A 25,181-nucleotide genomic window follows, 5' to 3' on the forward strand; every position below is an offset into this window, starting at 1 on the left:
TTCGTTGCTGTTATTATACAGGAAAGTAATTTATCTCTGCAAGTTTAAATTTTATCCAGCCGTGTGAACTCTAGTATTAGTTATCATTAATTATCTTGAATTTTACAGTAGACAATGACATACATGTTATTAATGACAACTTTCTGCTTTCTTTCCAATACATGTACCTTTTATTTTTCCTTGTCTTCTATTGTATTGGCTGAAACCTCCAGAATAAGGTTGAAGAGTGGAGATGATAGTAAGCATTTTTGTCTTATTTTTACTTTTTTTTTTCCAGTATATGAAGTTTATCATCAAATTGGTTTCCATGATTTTTACTTTAATGAAGATATTGGTAATGTTTCACCATTATATATATTTGCGGTTGGTTTCTTTTTTAACAATTTTTTTTGAGAGAGCATGAGTGGGGGAGGAGCAGAGAGAGAGGGAGACAGAGGATCCAAAGTGGGCTCTGCACTGGCAGCAGAGAGCCTGATGTGGGGCTCGAACTTGCGAACTGCAAGATGATGACCTGAGCTGAACGAAGTCTGATGCTTAACTGACTGAGTGGGCCACCCAAGGTGCCCCTACAATTAACTGGGTTCTTATAGATAGCCTATCAATAAAATAAATTTTCCTTTTTTCTTGGATGCCTGCAAATGTTCCCTGCCAGGAATGGGTATGATTTTTTTAAATAAAATTTTTACTGAAATGTAACATAGAGAAAATTGCATAGGAGAGTACAGCTTGATGCATTTAACATTTAACAAAATGAACACACTGAGAATCAAAGTTTATAAAATGCTTTTTTTGATATCAAGAAAAGCTTGTTTTCCCACTTTTCTGATTTTATTGAAATAGTTAAGCTTTCTTATTTTCCTTTCCTTTTTTTCCTAGGGAGATCTTCATCCTATAACCTCTAATAATTTTTAAAACCCATAAACTTTTGTTTTTCTAACAATATTAAGAATAAACCACATATGGAAAGGAAGTTGGCTATTAACAGCGTTTACTTCTGTAGAGGGGAATAAAGTGGAGAATAAAGATATAAAGTAGGACCTTTACTTTTTTAATTTAATCTCTTTCACTGTGAAATATAACACATGTACAGAACACATAAAACTATAAATGTGTAGCTTAACAAATTATCAAAAAGGCAATATGTAATCATCACCCAGGTCAAACTACTGAATACTGGCAGCACTGAGACACCCCTTACCTGCTTCTTTTGGTCACAACTCCATCCATCCCACCTCCTTCACTTCTAGAGGAAATATATTTCCTGATTTTTATGGCAACTATTAAACTTGCTTTCTTTTAAAGGCTTTATCATACCTAAGTTTGCATTCCTAAACAGTATTGTTTATTTTGGCCTAAATTTGAATTGTATTTAAAAAAAAAAATTTTTTTTTAATGTTATTTTTGAGACAGAGAGTGAGGAGGGGAGGGGCAGAGAGAGAGGGAGACACAGAATGCGAAGCAGGCTCCAGGCTCCGAGCTGTCAGCACAGAGCCTGATGTGGGGCTCAAACCCACAGACCGTGAGATCATGACCTGAGCCGAGGTCGGACGCCTAACTGACTGAGCCACCCAGGTGCCCCTGAATTGTATTTTAATAGAATGATATATAGTATGTATTCTTTCTGGGCTCTTTCTTTCATAACTAACTTTCTGAGATTCATGCATGTTGTTGGGGTGAATTAGTCTGTTCATCTCCATTGCCAAATAGTATTACTTTGTATGAATATATACCATGATTTATCCACTCTATGTTGTGTGAATGGAGATTTGGGTTGTTTCAAATTAGTGGTTCTTAATGCTGCTATAAACATTTTTGTACAAGTTTTCAGGTGCACAGGGGTCAATGTTTGTAGGCCATAAATCTAGAAATGTAATTTCTGAGTCATAGTGTAAATCTTTACCTTTACTAGATAAGGCCTAACTGTTTACAAACTAGTTGGTATTGTCAGTCTTTTTAATTTAGCAATTCCTAAAGGTTTGTAGACCTCTTTTCATCATGGTTTTAATATGCATTTGTCTCTGCGGTGCCTAGGTGGCTCAGTGGATCAAGCATCTGACCTCGGCTCAGGTGATGATCTCGCAGTCTATAAGTTCAAGCCTCGCGTCAGGCTCTGTGCTGACAGCTCTGAGCCTGGAGCCTGCTTTGGATTCTGTGTCTCCCTCTCTCTATGCCCCTCCCTGCTTACACTCTCTTTCTCAAAACTAAACATTGAAAAAATATGCATTTGTCTCATTACCTTTTTTTATTTATTGACCAACTGGATTTTTCTTTGGGAAATGCCTGCTGAAGCTTTTAATACATTCTTCTATTGAGATGTCTATTTTCTTCTTCCTAATCTGTTAAGTTTGTTATATATGCTTGAGGTAAGGACGTTCACTTTTCACCCTCCTATGTACTTCCGTATTATTTGAGTTTTAATAAACCCATATTACACCTGTAAATTCTAAAACAAAAAATCAGATGATCTTAAGCAGTTTCACTTTCTCCTTACCCCCAATTTGTTTAAATCACCTGAAATGTCACAGAATGTTATTTATAGGTATATCTATCTATCCGCACACACACACACACACACACACACACACACACACAAATATGCACACATACACATATTTATATTATCCTGTGTTTTTACAGAATGTTGTATATATAACATATATACACACATATGCATACACATACACGCATTTCTATTATACTTCTACATTTTTATAAATCTTTTCTTAAAAATCAAACTAGGCTTCATAGCCCCTTTATCTGGACACAACTTTAAGTTTTACTGGTTTCTTTGCACACTGTTGCTTTCTATATCCAAATCTCCCTCTTTCTTGGATTTGTTTTCATTTTACTGGGAGTATCTCTTCAAAGTAATTTTCCAAAAAGGGTATGTATGGTAAACTTTCAGAATTCTCATTTATTTTGACCCCCACATAAACATTAGTGAGGCTGGGTACAGAGTTCTGTTCAAAATAATTTTCTCTTAGAACACTGAAGCTACTTCTCTTCAAGAAAATCATGTTGCAGGTGAGAAATCCAACACCAGTCTTTCTATGTAAGCTATTTTTGTCTCTGGAATCATAAGGAGTTCACCCATGTACAGATAGAAGCTTTTGTTTGTGTTCTTCCTGCTTGTTCCTTGGTGGCCCCTTCATAGCCTCTTCATTTTAGGGAAATATTCTCCATTTCTTTATTTTCTCCCTTCCATTGTCTGATCTTTCCTTCTGTAACTCTACAAAATGAATATTGACCACTTAGATTTGTCCCGACAGTATGAGTTTCTCTCATGTATTTTCTCTTTTGGTCTTCTTGCCTTATGGTCTCTACATTTCCTCTTTTATTTTTGTAAAAATTGGTCTTAAGACTATTATTGACCACTCCAACTGCATTTTTATTTCAGCAATCGAGACTTCAACACAGAGGTGCCTGAGTGGCTCAGTCAGGTAAGTGGCCAACTCTTGATTTCAGCTCAGGTCATGATCTCATGGTTCGTGAGATCGAGCCTCGTGTCAGGCTCTGTGCTGACAGAGAGTAGAGCCTGCTTGGGATTTTCTTTCTCCCTCTTTCTGCCCCATGCTTGCATGTGCTTGCTCTCTCGCTCTCTCTCTCTCTCTCTCAAAATAAATAAATATAAACATTTTTTAAAAAGACTTCAACACAGAACTAATTATTTAATCATTCCTTTTTCTCATGGCAGTTGGTTTTTAATTTATGGGCCCAATTCACTCTTGATTCTGAGGAAACCTCCTACGATCAGAACTTCCTAAAGTTCCATTCCGCTTCCTCATTATCTCTGTTTTTCCCACGTCAGCTATTTGTTCATCTTAGTCATCCTCTTTCAAGTTTAGTCTCCTGCAAATGTCTGATGGGCCTGGATCACCTATTTGTATTAGAAAGTGAAGGACTACATGGGTTAGTAACTGTAAGAGGCATGGGTTTCCTCAACAGTTGTATTACTCTGTCTCCAAGACTCCAAATGAGAGGTCTCTTTCACTGTGGGTCTCTGCAGGTAAGTGGTACAGCGGAGGTACACTGACAGACAGGTTTCCCTTTTGAAAGAAGCTGAGAAAAGGTAAGCAGTTTTGCCTTAGGATTGCCAGAATAAGGCCGTATTTTGACGGTAGGGTCCTTTAATGTACGTCAATCCCGGATTGAGTTCCCTTTCTTTTCCTGCTCCTGTTCCACCCTCCTCACCCATCTATTGTGGAGGTGCACGCTACCTAAAGCTCTGCTTTGCGCTCCCACTCTCTCTCCAGTCCAAGCCCGTGGGAACAGGGCCTGCTCAACCATCCCCAAAGCAAATCCCCTAACCCCACCTGAAGAGCTGTTCTCGTAGCTTTATCCTAGGAACTAAAGCTGTTGTCAGAGCTCTGTCTATAGAGAGACGGAAGAAGGGGAGTAACTGTCTTGGAGGAAGTCCCTTAATTATTTGCCTTGATGTTCCATTTTTCCTAAACCTGCTCCCTACTGCCACACTTGCAGACTCTAGGCTTGGAGTTTCAGTAAAGAGGCCCTATGGAGAATTCTCTGACTTCAGCATGCAGCCGGAGCACCTATTTTGAGTTCCATGTTACTGTTTTGGTTTCTCAATCAATAAAATTCCAACTGCTTTCTATTACCTTGAAATTCCTTAGACTTTCTGGTATCAGCAAATAATAATGAAAGCAGCTAACATTAATTCAACATTGGCTAAATATAAAAACTCCAAGTACTTTGCACACATGACCTCTCTCGGTCCTCACAATAACTCTAGAAGGTAGGCACTGCTATCATCATCCTTATTTTACAGATGAGGAAATTGAGGACAAAAAAAAAAAAAAAAAAGAGTAAGGAACTTGCCCAAAGGCACACAGTTGGTAAATGGTAGAGCCTGGATTCAGACATAGATAATTTGGATTCAAAGCCTTTCTTTTCTACAATCACGATTTATTAGTTTTCTTATGTCTGTTTGTCTTTTGCAATGATATCTAAGAAGTATGGAAAGATAAATGGGTATGTTTAGGCCATCATTTTGTAATGGAAACCCATTGTTTTTATTACACCAATATTGTTTTCACACCACACTTTTAATTGGTAGAAATATCTTTCAGAGAAAATGCAGGTTCTAGAGAAGGAATCCAGTGACAGAAAACGAGCCCCTTGAAACTGTTAAATCAGAATCAACAGAGGTAATGCATAGGATTCCCAAAATGAAAGACTTAAAAGTGGCAACTTCAAGAGCATAGATTTTTTTTTAATCTAAGAAAACGATAAACGACAGCATTTTTGTGTTCTCAACAACTCTAGTTTACTGCCACATCACCAGAGAGAAGTTGAGAACATACGAAAATTTTAGTCCCATCCTATTTATTCCCTGACAGTGGCCTTAATAATTCAATTCAACTGAAATACATATGATACGCCTACCACTTGCACTGTGCTACAAACTGGAGACAGAGAAATGTCAGGCACTGTCCCACCATCCCTGCCCTTGCAGAGCTTACAGTCTAACGGCAGGCACGGACAAGGAAACTGATGACTGTAATTCAGTGTGATAAGTGCTATGACACAGGCAGGTACACCGAGGGTGCCATCGGGGCAGAGACAGGCCTTCCCAGGAACTTCCCTGGAAATAACTCTTAACCTGAGGGCTCAAGGATACATTATTATTGGTTTGGGGAGATTAAACTGAATGTATCATCCTCTCTTCAAATCTGCCCCACTCTCCGCCCATTTAACATGGGTAAAGAGCACACAGGTCCACACAGAAAGCTCCTCCTCTTCAATATTAGTCGAATCAAGTGTCATCAAATTCTACTTCCTTATATTTCAAACCAACTCCCTACTCTCTACTCCTAGTACAACTACCTTCACTGCAGTCTCCATCGTTTCTCACCCCAATAGCTGTAATAACCTTGTAATTAATCTTTCAATTAAATATCTTCACTGGTTAAAAACACAAAATGATTCTGAAAACTTCCCTTGGGTTGTACCCCACTTGATCTGGACCTTCTCCAGCTTCTTCTCTCCTTCCCCCTTCCCCCTATGCTGAACCCCCTACGGTTCTCTGGAGACTATGCTCTGTTTTGCCTAACTGCCTTTCCTTAAGCTATGTGGTCCCCATGATTTGAGATGTTCTCCCTTGCTAACCCTCCCTTGCTAACTAACACCTACTCAGCGTTTAAGTACATCTCTTCTGAAAAGTCATCCTGATGGCCACTCCTCTGTCTGTGCTCCCCACAAGCTGAGTCAGGAGCCTCTTCTGTGCAATCCCATACCATGCTACCTCACCAGGACACTTATCACAAAGAATTACACTCAAATTATTTTCTGTAATTGTTTATCTGATTCTCTGTTATTTAGATACTGAGCTGATACACTGCCTGCTACACAGGAGGCAATCAAGAAATACTAAAAGAATGAAAGAATGAACGAACGAACGGAGAGAGTTAAGTCTGTGAAAGCTGATGAGAGAACCAAAGGAGATAATGGAGAGAAGGACAGAACGCTGGAGAAATGCCCACCTGTAGTGGGTAGGAAGAAAGAAGCTAGTGAAGGAAACAGAATGAACAATCAAAGAGAAGAAGAAAACATCTAGGATTGTACAGGAAAGTAACCCAAAAGAAGAGAAATATTTAAGAAGGTGCAGGTGGTCAACAGCATCAAACACTACAAACAGGTCAAAGAAAGCGAGAACTAAGACAAGACCACTGATTTCGAGGCAGTCACTGGTGACTGATGATGGTGATTGATGCTGGTTTTACTCCCACCTCCCTCTCAGCACAGGCAGAGGCCATCTTCCTAGGCCATTCATTGTTGGAGGCAATTTAGGGCTTACAAAAGAACCAAAGATATGCGACTTACCTGTACTAATCTCTTTTTTCCATGACTGAAGAATTGAAAAACAGAATATTCAAAAGGAAATAAAATCTCACCATCCAGATATAATGTTGGTTCAGTTTCCTTTGTTTTTTTTTATGTTTATATTTGTACAAAATTGTATTATATTAAATTCTATATCCTAATTAAACAATTTCTTAATTGTACTTAAATTTAGTCAGCCCAAGTTAGCCTTCTCATTGTAAATCAATAAATTGGCATTTTAACTTATAAATAGAAAAAAGAAAAAAATGTTATAGAATTCGATGTGCCACTTGTTTGGCCACATATGCAAAAATGGTTTTGTCATATAATATTAGAATTATCTCTTAGTCTGTATCAATAAAATCATTATTCATTCTAAAAGGGAGCATAACACCCTAAGTATCTTATTTTGACCATTAAGTCTAGATTTCATTCTTTCCATGCTGTGGAACGTGGCTGCTAAAAATAGATTAGGTACTAGATATAGAAACATCTATAGCAGCTGCAGGATTTTTTTTTTTTTTTTTTTGGTAATAATCTTCAGTCAAAATTAGATATACTGGCTTATAAATAATTTAATAAAGTCTAAATCATCACATTAAGTATGCTTGTCTGACAATTTGCTATATCTAGAAAAACAGTGTGAACCAGTTTTCAACCCTCTTCTGAGATTCTTTTTCAGTATGGAGTATGTTCTGGTAGAAAAAATAAGAAATAGAAGGAATGCAACACTTCTAAAAGTAAGAATTACAAGGTCAAAGGATGTCAACATTTTTAAGGTTTTTTATATCATATAGCCAAACTGAATCCAGATAGGCTGTGTTAACTTTACACTTCCCTCAATATATGAGCTTCACGTCCCCACACTTTTGCCAACACTGGGCATTCTTATTTTTAGCCTTTAGCCAACCTCAGACGTGAAAATGAGATCTTATTATTTTAATTACCATGTTTATGTAACAATAGTGAAAATAAGTATTTGTTTATATTTACTGATGCTTCCTTTTTCTGAATTGATTATTCATGTTCTTTTATCTATTTTTCTAGTGGGCATTTGCTTTTAAACTATTGATTTATAAGAGCTCTTTATATATTCATGGTAGTAACCATTTGTTATAAATATTTCCCCCTTTTAATTTATCTTGTTATTTATGGTTTTTGACATAGAGGTTTTTAATTTTTATACTGTCACATCGGTTAATCTTTATTTATTCCTCAGATGATATTTAGAAAGTTCTTTCCCATGCCCATATTTTATAGATTATTCACTCAAAGTTCTCTCTCATACGGCTACAGTGGAATAATACTGATATCAGTTAGATGATTTATTTCTACCATCTAGTACACATTAAGTGTTTCTAACTCCCTAAAACTTACAATTCCAACTCCAACAGTGGTCAATATGAGACACAGGTTTAAAATTAAGTTCTAGACTTTTCTTACTCCAATTTCAGCTGTTTAGACAATTTTTAAAAACCAGAGTTTTGACTTTAGAAAATTCAAAGTTCCCTTTAACCCATATGAAGCACAGATCTCTTGCTAGTTATCACCCACCTCTCAAAAACCTGTTAGGGATCCTTATGATGGGACAGGACTGAATGAAGCGCCTCCTAACTGGGTCCCATCGTATTTTCTTCTTACCTGTTACCACAATCATCAGCAATAAGTCAGACACATACAACACATGGCAAATAATACATAGTTACTGTAGTTATAAAGACAGAAAAACAGGAAACAAAACAATACTTGAATACAGAAAGAAGTGATGTAAAGTAGCATTTAACCCTGTTTTGGAAGTCAAAACAAAATTAAATTAATATACAAGCAGTGATGAAGGTATTCAACTCACCCCCAAAAAATGCAAACAATATGTGCACCATTTTTCAGAATTCTGGTTCAACAGAACATGCATTCAATAATCACCAATGCCATCTTGTGGCAAAAATTCACCAGTAGCTTTACAAACAAACTAGAAATTATGACATTTTAAAAAATCAGGGAATGTCAAAAAAGGAGCACTGACTAAAATTAACTCGGCATAATGCAGGCTCCTGTTCTCTTCCGGGTTTGGTATTCTTTTATCGGTTATATGGTTAAGAGGATAAAGCAATGGGCACCATTCTTTGAATATGAAATAAGCAGATCTTGCTATAATTAAAATGTCATGGTGACAACCAAATAAAGCAAACATTTAATATCTTGGCACTTCCACTGGGAGAGAGAAAAAAGGAAATTCATCTGCCTTCCAAGGAAGCAAACCAGGTCCATATTAACCCCAATTAAAGCTTGTTTTCTTGTAATATAGTAGAGAAATACAAAGCATTATTGAACTGTTAAAGGAATAATTTTGTCCCTTTCCAAAGTTTTGATAGCTCCCAAAGATGGCTTTTATTGGCAATACAAAAAGTTAACATTTGTACAGAGTTTAAAGTTTATAAAGAGCTTCCACGCATGTTACCTCATTTGATCCTCACAACAATCCTGTACGGCTTCAACAGTTATTTCATGAAGCATCTGCTATGCCTTGAGCCCTTGGCCAGGCTCTAGCATAGCGCAAGGATATGTCCCCTACCCTCAACAGCTCTTGGTCTTATGAGGAAGGCAGCTGTCTAAACAAACAATTACATTACAGTGAAGTAACTGCCATAACAGTGGCCGTAAAGACATTTTGAGAAAGATGTTTCATCTTAATTTTACAAGCCAGGTAGCAAAGCGACTTAATGCCTCACCCAGGATCCAAGCTCAGCCTGACTTTAAAACCTGCCTTCTTTCCACTACACTACACACACTTCCCTGTCTCATATTCATTAGAAAGCGTATAGGTTTTGGGTTTGGCAGTTGCAAATACACTTAGATGTTCGTCAGCAAGGTACTGGTACACAAATCCTGTGCGATGAAAAGGCATTACTGGTGCGTGCGTTATGCACTTCATACTGTGGAGGAGACAGACTCCTTGGCAAGGGGAAGAATTCTTTGTTTTGTAAAAGGGGTTATCTTTTAACTGTCTAAGTCTTTTAAATCAGCAATGCCCAAATCTTGGTCTACAGACCACTGCTAGGCTAAGGTGAAGATTCACCAGTCCAAAACAAAATGAGAAAAAAGCGGACAAGGTAGTGATTTGTTTTTTTTAAAAGGAAAATGTTCCATTTAAGTAAATGGCCTGTCCTTTTTTCAGAGATTAGAAATTTTTTTTGATCAAATATGCTTCATTTTATGAGATGAAGGTTAGAGGAAATGGTTAGTTGGTTTTGGTTGAATTATTCTTTCTTAGAAAACCAGAAAATGTTCAAGGTCTATGTGTATCCCCAAAATATACATATACATATATATACATATATATGTATGTATGTGTATATACATATATATGTGTATATATATATATTTTTAACTACAAATTTATGACATCCAAAAGTCTGGAGAATCACAGGTTAAATCAATACAATTTTTGTTGATGACTCATAAGACCAACATTATAAACCACACTGTCAAAGGATACATAAGATGTATAAGAAACTTCCCTTGCCCTCAAGAAGCTTATATTCTAATTAGGGAGACAAGACAGACACATAAAACAATTAGATAGCAATACAAGACAGAATATAACAAGTGATTAGCTTAAAATTTGACATTTTTATGTATCAAAAGTGTTAAAATGTACATACCCTTTGACCCAGCTATTCCACTTCTAGGAATTTATTCCTAAAGAAACAATCACAGATGCATGGAAAGATGTATGGACAAAGATACTCACTATGATACTATTCATAATGGCAAAAAATTAGAAACACTTTCAATGTCCAATGATAGGGGGATGGTTAAGTAAGTATGCTAAATAAACATACTTAAATATGTTCATATTTCACACACCACTAAAAAGTATATACAAGAATATTTACTAACATGGGAAACCATTCACAATATATTGCAAACAAAAAAATGCAAGTACAAAATAGTACTAGAGTCTGATACCATATTAGTAAAGAAAAAAGTGCTTGTATAGATTCACGAAAAATACAGGAAGGATGTACAGCAAATTTTAATTGTGGTTAACTTTGGGTGGTTATTATGAATGATTTTTGGATTTTTCTCCTTAATGCTGGTCTTTATTTTCCAAGCTTTCCCATTGAGTAGGCATTACTTTTGGACTGGAAGAAAAATAATACCATATTACTTTAATTTATTAATGCTATGTTAAAAAAATACTGTAAAGAAACATACCAAAGCATTAACAGTGGTTATGATTAGGGTTGAGGGTTATCATCTCTTTTATATTATCCAAATTTCTAGGACATATTTTATAATGGAAAAACACAAGCAAATATAGAATGACACTGAGGGAATAACAGTGAAAATGACTGAATCAAAGTTATAATAAAAATGCTTTTGATGTTTTTTCAGAGCTCTGCCACACATCTTTGGCCTCACTCAGCCGCCAACATGAAGTCTGTCATAGGCATAAGCTAATGTTGAGGTTATTCACACAAGGTAGGCACTGACTTCAGAACCCACGTTTTCTTCCTTCACCCAAAGATCAGAAAAAGAGAGAAACCAGCAATAGAGCAAATATATGCCGTTCCAAATTCATATAGATATGTTCCTGGTCTGAAGTTTTGCTCGTTAAAGATTTCATTTGTATAAATTCAAACTGCCAATCTTCATTCGTGATTGCTTCTACTCTTCAAAACAAAAACAAAAAGGATAATTTCTTCAATGATTTCATCAATATTTTACTTTTGCTGATTTTTGTTATTTTTTTAAAGTAATCTCTTCACCCAACATGGAGCTCAAACTCACCACCCCAAGACCAAGAGTCACATGCTCTACCGACTGAGCTAGCCAGGCACCCTTATTTTTTGTTTTTAAGTGTTTTCTTTTTATTAAATTTATTTAATTATAAAAATGACATAGTCATTGACTGAAACAGGCTATTAGGCCAAGCACATTCTCCTTTCTCCAAAGCCCAGCAAATAACACAAAAGCCATTTTAAATTTTTTTTAATTTTTAAATTTTTTACAAATCCATAATCAAAAGAAAGCAAGGAATGTCTTTGGTGGACTAACACCATCAGGAATCACTGCAACGTGAGAAACATAGTCCGATACACCCAGAGGAGAGGGCTACTGCAAGTGGTCAGGGCAGACCTCACAGTAAATGAAGCCCAGAGGTGGAAAACAGCAGGAAGAACTGACACAATTTACAGAATTTACAGGTTGGGGGCCAGCACAGAAGTTACAAAGCAGATCAGCCTCTCCCGCTCATTTACCTCTTTGGGTCAACCATTACAGAACAGAGGTATTTGCTCCAGAGGGAAACGGTGGCATCAAAGGAGAGGTGTCCCTCCCCTCCCCAGGTAGGAACAATGACGATAAACACCGGATCAGAGAGACAGGACAGAGCCTTGGGTGGATACTAACTCCCAGGTCGAAGAGGGGACGCTCACACTAAAGAAGACCCTGGCAATGGTGGCTCCATCCTACTTCACATTTCATCTCTCCCTACAACCATTAAAGATCTGCTGCAGTAACAGATGTGATATTCACAGGAAGGCTAACTAGGACTCTCAAATAAAGATGAATAAGCAAAAACCCAAGACTCAGACATGAAAAAGACTCAGGCATGAATGTGACAAACAGAGGAACTCAGACTAAAGAAAGAGAGTTAACAAGTTAAATAGAGTAAGACCTTACATCAAGTATAATTAATATCCTCAGAGATATGCAAAGTAATAATACATTTATTAAAAACAAATCAATTGGAACTCTCAGAAATTAAATTTTGATCACCAAACTAAAAAACCTAGGAACTGAAAAGACACAGTTAAACGCAAACTAAATTAGTACAATGAAAGATGGGGCCAAGAAATTCACCAGAATATAGTATAGAAGGAAAAAGAAGTAGAAAGTATTTTCAAAAGTTAAGATATAAAAGAGAACTGAGCAATTGCTACCAAAATTCCAACTGCCCTTTTTCCAGAAATGGACAAGCTAACTGTAAACTTCATATTGAAATGTAAGAAACCCAGAAAACCAAAGCAATCTTGAGAAAGAACTAAATTAGAAGACTCACACTTCCTGACTTAAAACTTACTACAAAAATACTGTATTCAAAACAACTTAGTACTAGCATAGGATGGACATAGAGATCAATGGAATAGAATTGAAAGTCCACAAGTAAACCTGTACATCTATGGTCAACTGACTTTTGACGAAGGTGACAAGACCACTCAATGGGGAAAAACAGTCTTTTCAACAGATGGTCCTGAATTCTATATCTACTCAAACTCTCAATCGTGAGAGTGAAATTAAGACATTTTTTAATGTACTAGGAAACAAAAATTTTGCTTCTTTCAGACTTCTGGCAAAAGAATTACTCAAAGATATATACTTGGGGCACCTGGGCAGCTCAGTTGGTTAAGTGTCCGACTCTTGATTTCGGTTCAAGGTCATGATCTCACGCTCCATGAGACTGAGCCCTGTGTTGGGCTTAGCATGTAGTACAAAGCCTACTTGGGATCCTCCCTCTCTCAAATAAATAAACTTAAAAACTTTACTTGGAGCTAAAAAAAATTAATCCAAAAACAACAAACAAGGTACAAGAAAAGAGTAAGGGGAGAAACCAGTAATATCTTGAAGTTAAGTGCTGACTGGGAAAAGAACAAAACACAAAAGTTTACTAACATTCAAAACTCCAATCGTAGATGATATTGACAGGAATCACTGTGAGGGTAAGAAGGGGGTTGAGAGAAGGGAAAGCAGAAGAATAAAGTCTTTGCCTTGTTTAGAAGAAAGATGCAGAAAGTGATTAATACAGATATTGATAGAAAAACACAAATTTAGGTATTGTGCAAAAAAATTAGTAGGAGTACTAGATGGCTTCACTCCGAACATTTAAGGAAGATATATGACACCCATCTTACACAAATGCTGTCAGAGAATAGAGAAACTCCCTTAGGAGACTAATAGAACCTTGATATCAAAATCTGATAAAAACATTAAAAGTAATTACAGGTCAAAATCCCTTATAAACAGGCTCAAAAATTCCAAACAAAATATTACCAAATAAAATCAAAGCTATGTAAAAGGATAATACATCATGATCAAGTAAAATTTCTTCCAAGAATGTAAGACTGATTTAACATTAAAAAATCAGTATAATTCGCTATATTAACAAAATAAGGAGAAAAACCACAACATCATTTCAATCAGTGCAAAAAAACCTTTGGATAAAATACCAAACTGCAAAAAAAAAAGAAACTTAAGCTCACACAAAAACCTGTACACAAATGTTCATAGTAGCTTCATCAATAATAGCCCAAACCTGGAAACAACCTTCCAATGAATGAGTAATTTAACTGTGGTACATCCATACCATGGCATAAGGCTCAGTATTAATGAACTACTGATATGTGTAACAACTTAGATGGCTCCCAAGGGAATTGTGCTGAATGAAAAAAGCCAATGCCAAAAGTCAATGCCAAAAAGTCAATGCCAAAACTGTAGGACTCCATTTATGTAACGTTCTTAAAGTGACAAAATTATAGAGATGGAGAACAGATTAGTGGTTGTCAGGGGCTTACCAGGGGAGATGGCTGTGACTATATGAGGGTAACATGAGGAGTCACTGTGATGGATCTGTTCTATATCTTGACTAGGTGGTCACACAAATCTACACATGTGATAAAACTGCCTAGAACTCAATACAAACACACACACAAATGAACGCATGCAAAACTAATGAAATCAAAGTAAGGTCAAACAAGCAGTATCAACGTTGACTTCCTGGTTGTGTTATTACACAATAGTAACAAAATGTTATCATTTGGGGAAACTAAATGAAGGGTGTATGGAGCATTCCATATTCTTTCTTACAGTTGCATGTAAATCTACAATATCTCAAAGGAAAAAGTATTAAAAACATGACAAAAACTGATTACGTTGCTATGGGGCAGACTGCATTCAAAATGCTATGTCTGAAACAATTATAAATATTTTATCAACGTTTTTTATTTTATTTTTTGGGACAGAGAAAGACAGAGCATGAACGGGGGAGGGGCAGAGAGAGAGGGAGACACAGAATCGGAAACCGGCTCCAGGCTCTGAGCCATCAGCCCAGAGCCTGACGCGGGGCTCGAACTCACGGACCGCGAGATCGTGACCTGGCTGAAGTCGGACGCTCAACTGACTGCGCCACCCAGGCGCCCCTAATTATAAATATTTTAATAAACCAAACTATTTAACATGATCTAAGAATTCTGATTTAGGTGGCTATGCCATGTGGCATGATCCTATTGCTTTATACAATTCAGTGTCTATAAAGAATTTCAGAAGAGAAGCAAATTAATACTGTATTCAGAATCACTGCACAGTTGTGTAGGTTGCACACTGCACAAGAGCTCCAGGCCAAGTGGCTAAGTGAGGCTAAAATCCAGCCAACACTCTACTCCCCAGTGTACTAACAGGACTATGCTTACCTGGAAAAGGCTTGCTTTATTTTATTTATTTATTTATTTATTTATTTATTTTAAGATACTTATTTTGAGACAGAGAGAGAAAGTGCATGAGTAGAGGAGAGGGGGAGGCAGAGGGAGAGACAGAGAGAGGGGAAGGGGGGAGAGACAGAGAGAGAGAGAGAGAGAGAGAGAGAGAGAGAATTCAAGCAAGCTCCATGCTCAGCCTAGAGGTCGATGCGGGGCTCAATCCCATGATCCTGGGATCATGACCCGAGCCAAAATCAAGACTCGCAACTAAATAAGCCACCCAGGTACCCCTATTTTTTTTAAGTATACACTCAACGTGGGACTTGAACTCACAACCCCAAGATCAAGACTCACATGCTCAACCGACTAAGCCAGCCAGGCACCCCTGGAAGAGGCATTTTTAAGTAATTTGCATAACAGCACACTTTGGGCTGGCAGTGACCACTTTTTAAGTAAATGACTTTCTTTTACACTTAGAATTAACATTTATCCAGTGTCTACTCCTAGCAGTTAAATACACTCATTTTTAAGTTTCTGTCTTTTGCCTCTCAAAGCAAGAAGATCTGAACACATAATCTTAATTCTGTCGTGTTAGTTGAATACAGGGTATTCTTTTGGAGGCTTTGGATCGGTCTCAAATCCTTTTGGAAACAAAGAGGTATGTAAATCAACACAAACTAAAATATAAATTGGAGTGCTATATTGTACTGTGTTATGGCTTAGTCATGGCAGCATTTTACATATACATGTTTGTGTGTGTGTGTATCAAAACAACTGAATTCCCTTTAATAACAATACTGTTCCAGGACTCATTTAATCCTCACCACATCTGTATGAGACAGATACTATTATGATTCCCAACTTACAGAGGAGGAAACCAAGACATAGAGAAATTAAGTAATTTTCCCAAGGTCACTTAGCTAGGCAAATGAAAAATCTGGGATTCAAACCCATGCAGTTTAGATACAAATCACTCTTAACGACTCTATAATAATGCTCTTAGTCACAATTCAATTCAGCACCTAAGAAATGTGTCTAATAGAGGCATTTGCTAAATACTTGTTGAACAAACGAATGAACAAATGAAAGAACATTAAGGCAAGGACTCTCAACTAAAGGTACATTCTCCCAACCCCTCCAAGAGTCTGGTGTTACCCGCACCCCCCCACCCCCATATACCATCATATTGCCACCCTTATTAAAATAAAAGCCATAGTAAGTCATTGTAATGAATGAAATAACTGTAGTGTTTCTCATCCCTTAGGCTTTTAGGAAACAAGAAGCATGCACTCTGGTTCAAGGGCCTTCAAGCTAGGGGTAAGCAGCTATTGACTACTTACTCGCTTCTACTGTCCTTCCCTAATACATACACAGGAAATGTATCTTTAGGGAGTTACAATATTGAGGCAAAAGCAGCTGTATACCCCCCAGCTACCAGATATGTTATATCATCTGTCTTCAACTACACCATTTACTTATTTACCTACTTATAAAAAACATTCTATTTTCAGATATATCTCTGTTTATAAGGTAACTCAGGTACTTTTGACACTAATAGAGGGATAAATGGTAAATGAATGAAAATTGCTGGTTCCTGCCATCTCTATTGCTTGTCATTGCTGTTTCTTAAAACATGTTCATTTCCCCTGCTGTACTGCATTTTTCTGTTTTCTTTCACATTAGTCTCTTGTCTCTTCTGACTTTACTCCTCTGACATTTGTTGCAGAAAGTAGGCCTATCCTGCACAGACTTCTAGAAAAGTGAAGTAATCATAGCACACTGAAAGACATCTTCCAATCTTAAGATGCTTTTTGTCATTCGGTTTACATTATTAGTTATTCAAGTATTACTTTACTGGAGAAAAGAAAAAAGCCTCGTTGGTTCAGTTTTGTCTTTGGGAAAGGGAGGTAGGCACAGGAGGAGTTGTACTAGGCTCAAACTGTTCTAAAAGGTAGATGGAATATTTGAAACTAGTGCTCCTAAGTGAATCCTCAGCTATACTGTCCTTCCTTCGGAATAGTAAGAATAAAATAGGCTAAAATCTTTACAGATTAAAAATTAATAAAAAAGTATAACTCATAAACCTGTGTTAGATTAAAATATTAAGTCCAACAAAAAAAATCTTGGGAACACTCCTGATTTAAAATAGCACTACCACATTCTTAATGTTTATGAATGGCTGCCAAGGTTTTCAAATAAATTTTTAAATAAAAACCTTACTCCTTTGGATCAGCTTAATCTTTTGATAGAAAGAATTAACTATAAATATACCATAAACTATATATAAACTAAAATGGTCTCTAAAGCTCTAAAAATTCTACAATTCTCAATGGAGTCGGAAATGCTCTAAGCATCTCAGAAATTACCTAGTGCGATAGTTCCTGAGATGCTAGACTAGCCGGCTCATTGCAAACTTACTAAAAATAATAAAAATAAAAACAAAACCAAAAAGCAGATTACCAGGTCTACCCCGGTAGGTCTGGCATATTAATTTTGGTGGGGAATCAGGTTCTATTGAGGCTAATAAAAATTACTGGCTCCCTTCCCAGAAAAATGCACATATACAATTGTACATATGATATAATCCCCTGAAGACCCATCCCCTGAAGACAGACTCATGAACTGATGGCCCCCAGGTTAAAAAGTAAAACAGAATTCAGACCCAGAATGTTATCAATGTTTTCCAAAGGGTGGTTAAATGGAAGAAAGAACAGATTCATTCTATAATCTATAAGAAGATACAACTGGGAGAAAGTCATAGAATTTGTAGCTGCACTTAAGGCAAGTCTTTGTAATAATTAGAGCCAACACATAATTTGACAGCTTTCTCCACAATATAATAGGCAGTCCATTAGTCTAAGAGTAGGAACACCTGGCTGGCTCAGTTAGTAGAGCATGTGACTCTTGATCTTGGGGTCATGAGTTCAAGCCCCACATTGTGCACAGAGCTTACATAAAAAACAACAACAACAATATTAAAATAGAGATTTTATAAAAAGATTAGAACTATTGTGGAATGGATTCTCATATTGTGTAGAAGCTAGGGCAAGATAATTAATTTCTAAGGTCTTTTTCAATTTTAACATTTTATGGCTCTAAAGAGTTTTAGAAGAGAGGACAAAGGAAAAAGATAAAAAGTTAATTTTAAAACTTTTTTTTTACTACTTATAAAATATTTTTTGTGTTTAAGATTTAAAAAAATAAACAAGAGCCTAAATGTCCATCAACTGACGAATGGATAAAGAAACTGTGGTTTATATACACAACGGAATACTACGTGGCAATGAGAAAGAATGAAATATGGCCTTTTGTAGCAATGTGGATGGAAGTGGAGAGTGTGATGCTAAGTGAAATGTCATACAGAGAAGGACAGATTCCATATATTTTCACCCCTATGTGGATCCTGAGAAACTTAACAGAAGACCATGGGGGAGGGGAAGGAAAAAAAAATGGTTAGAGAGGGAGGGAGCCAAAACATAAGAGACTCCTAAAAACTGAGAACAAACTGAGGGTTGATGGGGGGTGGGAGGGACAGGTAGGTGGGTGATGGGTATTGAGGAGGGCACCTGTTGGGATGTTGTATGGAAACCAATTTGATAACAAATTTCATATTAAAAATAAATAAATTAATAAATAAATAGATTAATTAATTAATATAAATAAAACTGCCTGCATTTGTATTCTATGAGTATCTGTGTTAATGTGGCCATCCTGAAATATAAACCATAGCCAGAGAGTCTGCTTTCCTTCTTTTCTTTTATTTTTCTTTTTAGAGATGGAGGGGGCGAGAGAGAGAGAGAGAGAGAGAGAGAGAAAGAGAATCCCAAGCAGGTTCCACGCTCAGCTCAGAGCCCAATGCGGGGCTCAATCCCACAACCCTGGGATCATGAGCCAATACCAAGAGTTGGACGCTCAACCAACTGAGTCACCCAGGAACCCCAAGAGTCTGTTTTTCTTAATTTAATATTATCTCCTTTTTTATCTCCAGCAAAACTTTGTTTCAAAAAAAAAAAAAAGAGGGCCACCTGGGTGGCTCAGTCAGCTAAGCATCCGATTCTTGGTTTCAGCCCAGGTCATGACCTCTGGACTCTGTGAGTTTGGGGACTGCATCGGGCTCTGCACTGGCAGCATGGAGGCTGGCTGGGATTCTCTCTCTCTCTCTCTCTCTCTCTCCCTCTCTCTCTACCTCTCCCTCTACTCACACTGTCTCTGTCTCTCTCAAAATAAATATACACTTAAAAAAATAGTTTAAAAAAATGAGTATGGTATACATCCTACTACCGTAGAAAATAACTTAGCCAGTTTCTTTACTAACAACTATGTATGTGAATCCTAATATACTGAAATAAAAATGTATAGTAATAACCTACTCAGGAGTCAAACTACATGATTTGGTCTTTTCATATTCCTGGATTTCCTGCACTCTGATGAGTATCCAGAGAATAAACTTTCTCCCCAAAAACATCCTTGAGGGAGAGATAGAAACACTATGTACTCAGTGAGTGTAGATATGAGAGACTGAATAGGAAAAACAGATCTTTCAATCAATACATTTTGACAGTGCCTGATGAACTAAAATTTTGCAAACTCCCTCCTTTAAGAGGCACCAAAGGCAGTTAGCTCTTCAGAGACACAGAACACTCCCTATTTCTGCAAGTAAAACTGAGGAATCAAGCAGAAGAAAATTCGCAAATTCTATTAAATGATTGTATCCAGAAATGTCATTTAATACTTTGCTACTCATTCTGTTCCTTGATTAAAATTAGAAAAGTAATTAATTTTGAAGTGAAGACACAATTATTTTTTGTTGTTTATTTTTGAGAGAGCGAGAGACAGAGTAGGGGAGAGCAGAGAGAGAGGGGGACAAGAGGATCTGAAGCAGGCTCTGTGCTGACAGCACACAGCCTGATGCGGGCTTGAACTCACAAACCGTAAGATCATGACCGGAGCCGAAGTTGAACGCTTAACCGACTGAACCACCCAGGCACCCTAGGACACGACTGTTCTTTATGAATTCACTTTCCCTTCTCTCAAGTCACCATTTTCTGTTGGCAAATGCAATGTCTTCAAAGAAAATATTTAGACTTGACCAAAAGCAATAAAAGTTGTGTTGGACCAAACCTGGGAAAAAAGCAACAAAACAGTCACCAAATAACAAGTTTTTAATGTTTGCTATCTTATACAAAACTGTTTTTAAAAGTTCAATATTTAAAATGAAGCTATTTTGAAAAATTGGTGACAATCCTGTCATGTAACAAGCAGAAAGCCAATAAGAACTTAAATGCAAAACTAAAAAATATCAGATTGAATACTGCTAAAGCAGACATGACTTCTAGTAAGATACTTGCTTGAAGCATCATATTAAAAAAGAAGAGCTATTCTAAAAAATAAAATAATAGCTATTCCTTCCTTAAAAATAAAAATTTCAAAAGATACATTTCACAAGAACATTTGCATTGTAGTACTTTTTCCATAAATGCATAGTGAAGTTTTGTACTTAAAATTATAACTGAGCAGAAAAAAATTTGATGTAGCTTTAAAAAGTTATTTTTCTTCTGAAATGGTTTTCTCAATGTTTAGTTTAGTATATACATGTGCATTTAATGCTAAATATGTTACCTCTTTCTAAAGTACCCAGTTTGGAACACACATTAGAAATTCCGTATTCTGGGGTGCCTGGCTGGTAGAGTTGGTAGAGCATGCAACTCTTGATCTTGAGATTGTAAGTTCGAGTCCCATGATGGCTGTAGAGATTACTTAAAAATAAAATCTTTAAAAAAAAAAAAAAAAAGGTGCACCTGGGTCGCTCAGTTGGTGAAGCGTCCAACTTCAGCTCAGGTCATTCGTGGTTTTGAGCCCTGTGTGGGGGCTCTGTGCTGACAGCTCAGAGCCTGGAGCCTGCTTTGAGATTCTGTGTCTCCCCCTCTCTCTCTGCACCTCCCCCTCTTGGACTCACTCACTCTGTCTCTCTCAAAACTAAATAAACATTAAAAAAATTTTTTTTATCTTAAAAAAAAAAAGAAAAAGAAATTCCATGTTCTTGCATGAGGTTTGCATGTTTGTATTTTGAGGAATTTGTTTTATGCGACACCAAGATGTTTGTGGTTAGCAGTTTTTGATCAATTACACATCTGATTCAAATTAACTGAGTTGAGAGTTTGTTGATAAAACCATATGGTAGGAGCTACTGTGGGTAAAAAGGGAAATAACTCAAAGAAAAAGCACTATTCAACTCCAAAGACTATTTATTCCCTTTTTTTTTTTTTTTTTTTTTTGGTAAGTGAGGGAGAACGTGCACACGTGAGCCAGATAACGGGGAAGGGGTAGAGGGAGAGGGAAAGAAAGAACCTTAAGCAGGTTCCCCCATGCCTAGTGCAGAGCCTGACCCAGTACAGAGCCCGATCTCATGACCTGAGCCGAATCAAGAGTCAGATGCGTAACCGACTAAGCCAACCAGACACCCCTAATTTCACTGTCTAATCTTATAGACAAACCAATGATATCTTAGAGAAAGCTTGAAGTAAATTCACTGACCGTATAGCAAATATAATAAGAACATGATATCAGGTTGGATTCTAAATGTAGCAGGAAGCAACTGAAGGATTTTGATCTGGGAAGCACATCCTAAAAACCATAGTTTTGCTTTAGGAAGATTAATCCTGTTTCAGTATATAGAATAGAATACGAGAAGAAGACAGGAAATGACAGAAACATTAATTAGTATAATCCAGTTATAAGGCAGTGAAGGCCTGAATTACATTAGTAAGAGAAAGAAGTGGGAAGGATGGGCAGCAGAGAATACAGCACAGAGTTAAGAGCATGGACTGTAGAACCACATTGATTGTTCCAAATTCTGGCTCTGTCTCTAGTTAGCTAATGGCCTTAGACAAGAAATGCTGGGTCTCAGCTTCCTTCTCTGTGAAAAGGGAACAATAACAGTACCTACTCCTCACTGGGTTATGTTTATAAAAGTTCCTAGTGTTATTATTATGAGGATTAAACCTAAACACTCCCAGACAAAATGGATGGGAAAGTTGAGTAAAATAAAGGGATAAATAGCAGCATGAGTTTTTAGTTTCATAACTTGAAGAAAACTTTAAAAACAGACATTATATGGGTAAGTTGGTAATATTTATCACTATGCATTGCAGGAATGTTTTCTCTCTCTTTAAATTTTTTTTAATATTTATTTTTGAGAGACAGAGCATGAGTGGGGGAGGGGCAGAGAGAGAGACACACACACAGAATCCAAAGCAGGCTCCAGGCTCCCAGCTGTCAGCACAGAGCCCGATGCAGGGCTTGAACTCATGAACCGTGAAATCACAATCTGAGCCAAAGTCACTCAACCAACCAAGCCGTCCAGGCGCCCCAGCAATATTTTCACATTGTAGATGAGGAACAGTTTAAATAAGTATCTATTGCATGAATGGTAAATTACTGTACATCCATATAACACAATACTTTCAGCCATGAAGAAGAATCAGATCAATCAGATCAATCAAAATCTGAATAGTAATATAGAACTAGCCCCAAAATATATTTTTAGTTAAAAAAAAGGATAGGTTCATAAAGAATACTTTATATTGTACTCTAATTGCTTAAAAATGAAGATACAGGGGCGCCTGGGTGGCGCAGTCAGTTAAGCGTCCGACTTCAGCCAGGTCACGATCTCGCGCTCCGTGAGTTCGAGCCCCGCGTCAGGCTCTGGGCTGATGGCTCGGAGCCTGGAGCCTGTTTCCGATTCTGTGTCTCCCTCTCTCTCTGCCCCTCCCCCATTCATGCTCTGTCTCTCTCTGTCCCAAAAATAATAAACGTTAAAAAAAAAAATTAAAAAAAAAAATGAAGATACAATGTATCTATATGCATACATATGCAAATTCTATTTCTGGGAAGGTACACCAGAAACTCTTAACAGATGATTCCTCTGGAGACAGTCTAGAGAACTAGGGATCTAGGGCAGAAGGGAAATTTTGTCTCCTTTGTATACTATTTGATTTTACCATATTTATGTAGTGCTTTTTAGTTAAAAAATTTATGAAAAGATATTAGGGGATAGGCTAGGATGAGTCCAATAACAGGAAATCATATTTACATATTTTAGCCTGAGCATAACTTTTATTCATTCTACAAGTTTGCTCAGTATAGATAACTGGTAATCTGGTCTAATGATCTTAGGGTTCAAAACCACTAAAAAACTGCTTTTAAAAAGGTCTTAAAAATAGTTCAGGAAGGAAAAACAAAGTGAACCTTAAAAAGTATAGAGGCTATTAAAAATTAGGCTGTGCTTCAAAATTCTAAATTTATATCTCGGTTTGTGATATGAACTGTGTTATAAACAGTTCATAGGTCCGTAGGCCAGCCCAGCACCGTAGTATTAGAGTCCACCATTTTAGAGCCTTGAACAAGATGACCTCTCCCTCCTTCTTGAAAGGCTTTCTTCCCTTGGCTTCTGTGAAATCAAGTAGTCCTAGTTTTCCTATTATTTTACTGACCTTCTTTGCTTGCTTCTCCTTTCCTTCCCACCTTCCAGTTAGTCTTCTGTCCTTATTTCTATTTAATCTTCCTTGGTGATCTCATCCAGCCCAGCAGCTTTAAAATACCATCTATATGCTAATAATTCCAAAATTTATATATTGACCCTCTACCTCTCCCTTAAGTTTGATTTATATATGAAAATTGCCTACCCCATATTCTCCACGTGGAGGTCATATAGGCATCACATGCTTAACATAGCCAAAACAAAATTCTTGACTTACCCCCACAATCCTGCTCCTTCCCGTCTGTTCCATCTCATTTAATGACACCATCATCCATCCAGTTGCTCAAGACAGAAACATATGATTCTTCTCTTCATAACTCACAGTAAATCCTGTTAATGCTATTTTCAAGGGGCACCTGGTGACTCGGTAGGTTAAGCATCTGACTCTTGATTTTGGCTCAGGTCATGATTTCATGGTTCGTGAGATCAAGCCCTGAGTCGGGCTCTGCACTGAAAGCACAGAGCCTGCTTAGGATTCTTTCTCTCCCTCCTCTACCCTTCCCCTGCTTACACTTACACACACACACACACACACACACACACACACACACACACACGTGTGGTCTCTCTCACAAAATTAATAAACTTTAAAAAAATGCTACTTTCAAAATACATCTCATATTCAATCACTTCTTACCACCTATACCACTATACCCTAGTCCAAGCCACCATAATCCTTTGAGGAGACAACTACAAGTCTTCTAAATGGCTTTTATGCTTCACTTTAGCCAATTCCCACACTCCATTCTCCATCCAGCAGTTAGAGGGAGTTTTAAAAAATATAAATTGCTGGGGCACCCGGGTGGCTCAGTCAGTTGAGCCTCCAACTTTGGCTCAAAGTCACGATCTCACAGTTCGTGAGTTTGAGCCCCGTGTCGGGCTCTGTGCTGACAGCGCAGAGTCTGGAGCCTGCTTCGCATTCTGTGTCTCCCTCTCTCTCTGTCCCTCCCCTGCTCATGTTCTATCTCCATCTCTGAAAAATAAACTTAAAAAAATTTTTTTAGATGTAAATTGCTGACTTATTTTGCTTAGCATACTATTCTCTAGCTCCACGTTGTTTCCAATGGCAAAATTTCATTCTTTTTTATGACTAATATTCCAGTGTGTGTGTGTGTGTGTGTGTGTGTGTGTGTGTGTGTGTTTGTGTGTGTGTACACATATACATTCCACAGCTTTATCCATTCATCAGTCAACAGACACTTGGACAGTTAAGTCAGTCAGAGAAGACAAATACCATATGATTTCACTCATATGTGGAATTTAAGAAACAAAACAAATGAGCAAAGGGGAAAAAAGAGAGGGAGAGACAAACCAGGAACAGATTC

At 37.2% G+C, this 25,181-nt stretch overlaps 1 protein-coding gene across 3 annotated transcripts in view; it reads right to left on the reverse strand.

Moving 5' to 3' along the window:
• Positions 1-25,181, reverse strand: part of KLHDC10 (kelch domain containing 10) — a 70,931-nt gene that overhangs the window by 33,138 nt on the left and 12,612 nt on the right. For 2 of the 3 annotated variants that reach the window (XM_040471976.1, XM_040471974.1), the window contains exon 2: positions 8,395-8,481. The exons of the other annotated variant lie outside the window; for it this stretch is intronic. In XM_040471976.1, the coding sequence (XP_040327910.1) occupies positions 8,395-8,481 (87 nt within the window). The remainder of the gene's footprint in view (positions 1-8,394; positions 8,482-25,181) is intronic. 3 annotated transcript variants of the gene reach the window in all.

This window comes from Herpailurus yagouaroundi, unplaced genomic scaffold (genome assembly GCF_014898765.1).
Source record: "Herpailurus yagouaroundi ecotype Mexico unplaced genomic scaffold, PumYag 100, whole genome shotgun sequence".
In the NCBI taxonomy this organism is placed as follows: Eukaryota; Metazoa; Chordata; class Mammalia; order Carnivora; family Felidae; genus Herpailurus; species Herpailurus yagouaroundi.